Here is a 9254-nt window from a genome sequence, read left to right as displayed (position 1 = left end):
AGCATTTTATTTTGGAAATCCAGAAAGCTATATTTACACCTATACAGTGTTAAATTTAGGCAATACTTCTATAGTTAAAAAACAACCTTGTGAGAGAGTTGATGTCTAACACTGCATAAAAGAGTTAAAAGGTTAACAGTGTTAAGGCATTTTACATTTTAACTCAACTAGTGTTAATAATAACACTAAATAAGTGTTAAGGTGCTAACAATTCAAAAAGAGTGAAATTAACTATGTGGTGTGGACCCATATAGACACTTTAAAAGAGTTGAAATCAAATCTGACAGTGTTAATTTTGGTTTGCCGACTTTGCTCACACTCACCCCTTTTAGAATCACATTCTCTCACTCTCACTCTCTCACATACACACATACAGATAGAGACAGAGAGAATGTTAACTTGTGTATAGCCTACCGGTAATTCCCAATTATTATTGATGTATTTTCACTTTTAATCTTGCTGAATTCTACAAGGCAAATAAATTAAGTAAAAACTTAGTTCCCCGGCTCCATTCGTCTTTGTAAGGAAATGTTCTATTTTGTCTTTATTATTTTGTCAGAATGCATCAGAATGCTTCGTTTTTATATGAAAAACACAAAAATCTTCGGGGGGAGGAGGGCCCCAGACACCCCTACAGGGGTTTGGGTTACAAACTTTCTACCCCCCGATAAAAAAATTCACCAGCCGCCACTGACGTCAGATATAACAGCCCATGTATTAAAAAATAATGTTGGGTTGAAATCTGTCTCGGGCTCATATTTACAGTTAATGTGTCGGGCCGGGCTCGGACAGAACGTGGACGGGCTCGGGTTCGGTCGGTTTTGATTTTCTCGATCTAAGCTCTAAAAGGGACGGATTGGCTGCACGGCATAGCGCTATGAATTCCTTGGTAATACCTTCCTTACCCAAGGCTCAGAATTTTCGTCTTTGCAATGACTCTGTATGTATTTGCCCCAGGGCTTCTCGTTTGGTGTGGATTTCAAGTGATTCTACTTGCGCGAACGATGCAGCGCCTAGTTTCCCGATGACGATGGATCCAGGCTTGTACGATCATTCTCAAGAAGAATCTCTCGAACCTTCGTAAAAACTGTCATAGCGTTTCCCAAAACTTCTCCTAACATAAACCCGCGTTCACTGCTCTAACAACGTTTATAGGCTTGTTACTGATACTGATAAGCTGAAATGGGCTCTATAGGAGGGGGGGGGGGGGGGGGGGGGGGGGGGGGGACGCAGGAAAGTTGATCCATCGCCTATCAGTGTAAGTGCATTAGATTGGTCAGCGTTAGCCGTCAGCTGATAGGGGTGCATGACCGTCCAGCCAGAACTAGCTACGCCCATGTTTCGTTTTATTTGCCACACCTTTAGCAGAGTTCCCTCAAATGTTGTTATTTGATATAGGAGAGTATACTGCTTTTTTTTAAAGATGAACATACTCTTATTATAAAAAAAACATTCAGTGCACTGAAAACATAAGAAAATACAGTCAACTTCAAAGGAAATATTGAATAAAAGGAGTATAATACAAACAAAGATTTACCAAAAAAACTGTGATTTACAATGAAGAATTTATGGTTTTATGCCTCAATGAAAAATAGTTAATGAATAATAGAACAAGTGTAGTTAGTCACCCACTTAGTTATTTCAGATGTAGTAACAATGTGATTCCTTAAAGGAAAATAATATATATATATATACACACACACACACATGAATTCGACTAGTTAGTAGGTGGATATATCTATATCCCAATATCTGTATATATCACCCTGGTCAAATGCATGTATTATATGGGCCATGAACAGTTGAGTTATTGCTTTCCTTGAACCAAAGTCAAAATCACGATCACAAAAGTACATTTTTGTGGTTTGAGGAAAAGCTTTTCTTGTAATTTGTATACTTTGTGGCTTCTTTCATGAGTAAAATGGCCTACAGAAAATGTAGTCCTTGACCAACTATTCAACATTGAAATCAGCCTCTCAAGTTTGTTTTCAAACAAAGCCCCGCTTTACAGAAGAGGGTCATAACACTCATAGCCATTCAATGACTTCATGAGGTGCTGCGGACGTCAAACTTTCACACTTTGCTTTTAGTCAAGACAGATTTTTACCTACTGGTAATATGCTTTGCTGTCTCACATTTATGGTTTATGCTCCTGGCAACTACAAACTGGGTATCAACCTCTGAAACACTAGACCGTACCCAGACCCCGGTTGTTCCGCTGCTTGGACGGGTGCTGCTGGCCTCGGGCAGGCAAGTCTGCTTCATCCACTGCATCTCTTGTGGGCAGAGTGAGCTAACTGGTGTGTTATGCAGACATGCTCCCCCGACTCCTCAACCCACACAGCTGCAATTGGCTGCTGAGAGCCTCCGGATGGTCTGCCAAATAGTCTGAGCATCCATGAAAGACACGGTTTCGTAGCGGGTGGGGCGGCAGCAGGGCTGGGTGCTGACCTTCCTATGGGACATGCTGCCGTTCTCTATCATGGCCTTGAGGGCCAGGTCGTAGTTGCCCCGTGCACCCTGGCACGTGCCGACGCAGTACTTGAACAGTACGATCTCGTCCGAGTCGAAGCCCAGGCCTAGGTCCCGCACGCGGATCTGCTTCTTCTCAATGCGGCAGTCTCGGAAGACCACGTGCTTCTTGCGGTTTGTTTTCCGCCGGGAAGTGCTCGGGGAGGTAGGTTCTGCAAGTGGTGACCGTCGCCACCTGCTGCTTTCCTCTCTGTCCAGCAGAGGGCGATCTGTAGGGGCCATTGAGAGGCACACGCATGACGTTAACAACATGTCACAACATAGAAATCAAAATTTACCACTGAAACTAAGTGTAACTCTTGATTTTGATGCCTTTGTGTTGCTACCAAGCAAGCAGCCTTGAGTCTGATATTCTCAGATAATTAATAAAAAAGGCTATGAATGCGTGTGTATATACAGTATATATATGTGTGTATATATATATACATGCATACATACATACATACATACATGCATACATACATGCATGCATGCATACATACATACATACATACATACATACATACATACATACATACATACATACATACATATATATATATATATATATATATATATATATATATATATATATATATATATTTTGTGGCAGACGCCAGGGAGGAGTGAGGGGATTGGGGATTGAAAGGAGACATTTGGCAACTTGGTGGCTCCACCCCCAAGCCATACATGGACTTCCTCCAATTAACGAGGCAGGTCTGAAGGCCATTAAGCTAGAGTGCTTGCTTTAAAAGAACTGAGCAGGCTAGCACAAGCCAGAGCTAGGGCGGGAGCTAGGGCTAGCAAAGGACAGGCAGGATCTCGGGCTAGCAAAGGTCAGGCAGGATCTCGGTGATCGCCTGAAAGTGCGGTACGGCTGACGAGCAATGGACAGGATTGAAATAATCAAGGATTACCGACTATATCATAAAGGAGGTGGATGACCCTCTTCCTACCCTGGTTTTGTTTACGAGGTAAATAAACCAACCTGAGTTGGACCTGCTCTCTGTGTTTTGTGATTTTATCTTTCAACTTGGTGACGTGGAAACCCCACACCCACTGGCCAGCTACTATATATATATATATATATGCACACAAAACATAATAAAATACATTAAAAATAATGTAAGTCAGAATTACATTACTTAACTTACTTTTTTTTTTTTTTACATGCGACTTATATTTAAAAAGCTTCTTCTTGTCAGTCTTAACAAGCAGAATATCTTTATTATAACCTCAACCAAGGAAGTTGTTTGTTGTCTGTCTGAGTGTTTGTGAGGCGGATAACACAAACGTGCACCTATGGAGTCCCTATGGGATCATATGGTAGGAAAAATAAAACTTGTGTAACATGTGTAAATCTGTACGATACGGATTTGTAAACCATGCTCTCGGATACCATGCGCATGGTTTTGTATAGCCGTTCCTTCACGCACAATCTGTGTGTGAAGGATTTCACACACAGATGTACACTCGGATTTGGTTTATTATGCACAGCAGGGATTCCTTTAAAGCATTGTGACGGAGAACGAAAAATGTAATCAGACCGACATCTATACAGTTTGACTGAATGTAGTTTTTATCTTTTCTCATTTGACTTAACAGTTACGTTGGCTTCTCAATCATGTTAGAGCCTTCTCGACTTGTGTGCTATAGTTTAATAGAGTTGCAGCATGAATTAAAAAAAAACACCAACCAAAGTTTTCTAATTGTGTCTTTAAACTCAACCAAGAGAGTTTATCACTGTGGTTTTCATAAATATGTTTTAACATTGTTTTGAATATATTGTTGAATTCTTTAATTTAATGATATTTGAATGTTTGTTAAAAATAAAGTAATCTCTGACTGACACAGCATAATTTTTCTCTTGAATATATCTTGTATTCATGCATTAGGCCTGTGTAGGAGAAGTAATGAAGAAACATTATTTGCAAAAGTAATATTTGCAAATAATGTTAATTTTATAATGGTTGCACTCTGGCCTACACGGTTGCAAGAGACGGTTTACAAAATAAACTACTGGCCCATAGACTACTTACAAAGTGAGGGAATATATGTCCACCTTCATGTGTGGATGGACTAAGGAGTAAGGAATAGTTCACTCAAAATATATTATTATTTAATCTAACCCTATTCTCCATGGATCAGTATTGATTAAAAAATATGCATATCTTCCGTGGCTATTATTAATTTCATAATGATCCTTACTCCATGAAGTCAAGCAGCAGAAGATAGGAGACAATCTGCCATTACTACTGGGCCATTTTTGGGTGACTGAATATGAATAGTCTTGCATGTCACTATTTAAAACACATGGCGTTTATCCTTTGCTGGACGGGGTGCTTAGAAAATCAAGAGTTTTTCCCCTTATTGCTATGACTCAGCTCATAGCAACAACTTGGCGCCCTCAAAGCCAGGCCCACTTGGATCAACCTGATTACCTACCAGAGGCTTCATTCATTGTGAAGGTATTGTGGCACCTCTGGTTTGTATGAGGCACTTGAGGTAAGGCAGAGTTCATGTGGTTGAAGTAAATGTAGAAAAGAGGAAACTATTGTTTTTTTTATCTACTTTCACAAGCGTGCTGAAATGAATAAAGATACTCTACAATCAATGCTTTTTTTTTCAAACTGGCCTTCAGCGCCACTATACGCTAGGTAGGATGATCCCAAGTACTAAACAGATTCTAGTCAGTTCATGCCTCATTGTTGTGCGTGAACAAGTGAACGTTGTTAGAGATCAGGGTATTTGTTGGGGTGTGGTGTCAACGCACATAGGGGGTGGGCAGCGTAACTGCACAAAAATGTTCCCCAAGGCTAAGAAAAGAGGGTCTTTTCAGTTTAACCTATAGGTACATATCAATCCATGTTGAAAAATGTCAGAGCTTTTCCATTAATTCATATAGAAGAAAGGAATGCAACATTATTTTTCATGAAACTCAACTGTTTTTATCTTTGGTTGAAATCACTTTGTCTTGGAGCTTGTGCAAACCATGGATATGAAACAAACCTGTGGCCCCTATTGTACGTGTGATTATCGAGCTGAGAGGGACTTTTGCCTTTAGCGTAAAGAAAGTTTTTGCGATCCATATTTAATGTAGATAAAAATGGTATCCACATTGACCACAGGACATGTTTATACTTAGCTGAATTCTATAAACCATAAGCATTGTATCTTTTATAACATATTGTAAACCACATACTATTAGGAAGACCTAATTTTCTTTCTTCCGTTAATTACGAATTTAAGATATAATTGTTTCAATATTTCAATGAATCAAGCAAATTCATTAATTTCTTTAGTATGTGGGTCCCCGATTGTTTTATGAATTGATGTTTCCTTTCAATCCTTGGTACTTCATTCGTATTCAAAAGGTTAATATCACAATCACTTCTATTGAAATCTGAATGTTTTATTTCAATCAGATCCTTTTGTATTACATTGGACCCATTGGACTACATTTATTACATGCTTTTCCACATGTATTGTCTTTGTGGACATGCTTTATACTCTGCACAAGACTTTTTTTTGTTACATCAAACAAGTTCAGTGATATAATCCACCATTGACGAACAGGTCATGGTGGATACAGTACAACATTAAATGTAAATGTCATGCCCCTGGCTGTCAAGTAGACAAGACAATGATGAATGACGGCAATCATCACACTGGACAGGTTATTTTTAACTTGTCATACCTGGGGGTCCATTCTATGTTGACCAAGGCTATACATGTGTTATGCATTATGACAACAGTTACAAGGCATACTTGCTGAGGTTATATTAGTCATGGGGGAGGGACTATTTAATGATCACTACCAGTTGAAATTTGTTCATAGAACAAGCACTGTTACAAAATTATTATGATTAAATTTAAGAATGTACTGAATGACTGACTCTGGCACTCATACCCATCACCAATTTGTAAATTCTTATACATTTTTAAGTATCTTTTACTTTAGTTTTTAATTTATTATATTTTATCCTATTTTTAATTGATCACTTATGTCCCTGCTTGTTTATATTGTGTTATATATATATCACTGTTTGTTCATTGTTATTGTCTCAATGTATGCACCTTATTCACCAAACCAAATTCCTGGTTGGTGTAAATCCCTTCTTGGCAATTAAATCCTTTCTGATTCTGATTCTGAATGTCGCCATCTTAATCGATAATTAAAAACATCTATGCTTTAAGGGTATGTTACACGATACGATACAATGCAACCAATGTCACAAAAAATATTTTGAAGTTGTGTGTTTTCCTGTCTAAATAAATACATGTAAGGCCAATGCATAAATTAAAAAGCTTTTAGCGGATGCCTTGTACTGGACCCCTTTGACCGCTAGTTGTCAGCTGGTCTCGCCTCAGGGCCCCCATGTGTCATTAGTCAATGACGACCCAAAGAATATCTGTATTTGCCAATATAACGGTAATCATCCAGGCCTTCATGATGTGTTACAAACATTGAGCCAAAAAAAAGCTTCAACAACTTGGGCTCAACTCAATTCAATAGTCAGCCATTGAAACATGAATTCACATGGAAACATTAGTTAATTAAAGGGCTTCTTTCCAAAGATTGAGGTTTGACATACGCTCTGCGACCCACTCAAAGGGCCCACGGGTGGAGATGCACTGCCTTTACACTGCTTTAATTTGCACTTGTTTGCTGTCCTGTACTTATGCGTATGTTGTCTCTGTTACATTGGGCAATGCAATGAAAGATTGAAATAATTTAATTGAATTAGAATATATGGAATGGAATCAGGCGCGTGCTGTCTATATGGGCAGGTGGGGCCGCAAACTACTTGCCAAAGCATGCTCCCAAAAAGATAGCTCCTCAGTAAATCATTGCTCCAAATACATTTTTAATAATGTGATTGTCACATAACTATCTATAGTTTCTGTAGGCTTTCCGAATTTTGGATGATGGTGGCGATTCTAGTTGAGTTTAAATTGTCATGCAATGTTGGGGCAGGGCAGCTCAGTGACCGTGTTCCTCCGTATGTTTATCGCATAACCCTGCAGGCTGCAGGGTTATGAATTATTAAATTATACCGCCAGTGTCTTTCGTCATTTCTACATCAGATGCAGATATGGCGAGTGGTGTTGCACCTGTAAGCACATGAGTCGGCCTTGTGTATGTTAAAAGTGCTATCTTACTACTATAATAGCAGGCCTGTCGCACCAGTGACTCAAGTTACTCATGTGCGCATGTGCCAAGTAGCCTGCAGCTCATAAACACACACACACACACAGCAAGCACGCACATACACACCACATACACACACCGCACACACAAGCACATGCGCACGAACATACATGGAAACGGACACATGCGCACACGCACACACACCGCACGTCAAGACAAAGGCAGCGACACACTCGCTGACGTAAGACATTATGTTTTTAAACATAACCGCCCTCGACACACGCGCAGGTAAGAACACACACGCACGCGCACACACCGCAGCGCACTCGCCCTTAAACATAACGGCTTCGCCATCAACACACGCGCAGGTAAGAACACACACGCAGGCGCACACACCGCAGCGACACTCGCCCAGGTAAGACGTTATATTTTTAAGCATAACGGATCCGCCATCGACACATACGAAGGTAAGAACACACACGCACGGGCACACACCGCAGCGACACTCGCCCCGGTAAGGCGTTAGGTTTTTAAACGTAACGGCTCCGCCATCGACACACGCGCAGGTAAGAACACACACGCACGCGCACACACCACAGCGACACTCGCCCAGGTAAGACATTAGGTTTTTAAACATAAAAGCTCCACCATCGACACACGCGCAGGTAAGAACACACACAGTGCACACACCGCAGCAAGACTCACCCAGGTAAGACGTTATGTTATTAAACATAACGGCTCCGCCGTCGACAAACTCTCCCAGGTAAGACGTTCTGTCTATAGACTATAGAAATTGCGATAAAATAAGGGAAGAGACAATTTCTCACCTAGACAGAGGCAGGTCGTTCATTTTGACATACAAAAACCTTTAAATTCAAACATCGCGCCGACCGGCATATCAACACACAGTGACGTGATCTTGAGTGACAGTGTCCCTATAACAGAACGAAAAGATGTCAATAACACGGTATGGTGAATTATGTCTATAGAGTCCACCACAAGACTACACTTTAATCTCCTCCTTGAGCCTCCCGAAATGTCTTTACACTTTGTTGCTCAAACTTAATATTACTCCCCTCCTTGAGCCTCCCGAAATGTCTTGCGATATTCATATCCCCCTTCCCCCCTGTGGACTGTTCTAGTTTTTTTTCTGTTTCTGTTTTCTGTTTTTATTTTTCTTATGTTGTGTGTGCATGCCATGTTTGACGGTAGGCTACTACTGCCTTTCTTGGCCAGGACACTGGAAGAGATGTTTAATCTCAATGATGATTATTATTTCAACTAACCAATAGTAGCTGCCTTGCATTTTAAAATGTCAATGCACTTACCAGCCCTGCATAACAGTAAAAGCTATTTAATAATTGAATTGCATGCATAGTATACTACGCTTTCCATTGAACGATTCCCCCTGTTAATTACAACTAGAGGTTGAGCGAGCGTAACGTGCACGCGAAAACTCTAGTATAAATAAAGTTGCCTTGCCTTGCCTTGCTGGTGATTAAAAGTGTTGAGTTTCTGTTAAAAAAAAGATTTGAGAGGTTAAAATTGGAAGAGAAGATAGCCATCAAACAACTTGGCCCAGACAGACCGG

The 9254-nt window shown here is 40.3% G+C and overlaps 1 protein-coding gene across 1 annotated transcript in view; it reads right to left on the bottom strand.

Moving 5' to 3' along the window:
- Window positions 1–1580: 1580 nt before the first annotated feature.
- artn (artemin) overlaps window positions 1581–9254 on the bottom strand; it is a 34971-nt gene continuing 27297 nt past the window's right edge. The window contains exon 3 of the mRNA XM_030373485.1: window positions 1581–2741. Within this exon, the coding sequence (XP_030229345.1) occupies window positions 2332–2741 (410 nt within the window). The 3' untranslated portion in view covers window positions 1581–2331. The remainder of the gene's footprint in view (window positions 2742–9254) is intronic.

This window comes from Gadus morhua, chromosome 12, assembly GCF_902167405.1.
Source record: "Gadus morhua chromosome 12, gadMor3.0, whole genome shotgun sequence".
NCBI lineage: Eukaryota > Metazoa > Chordata > Actinopteri > Gadiformes > Gadidae > Gadus > Gadus morhua.
This window is presented reverse-complemented; position numbering and strand designations above follow the sequence as displayed.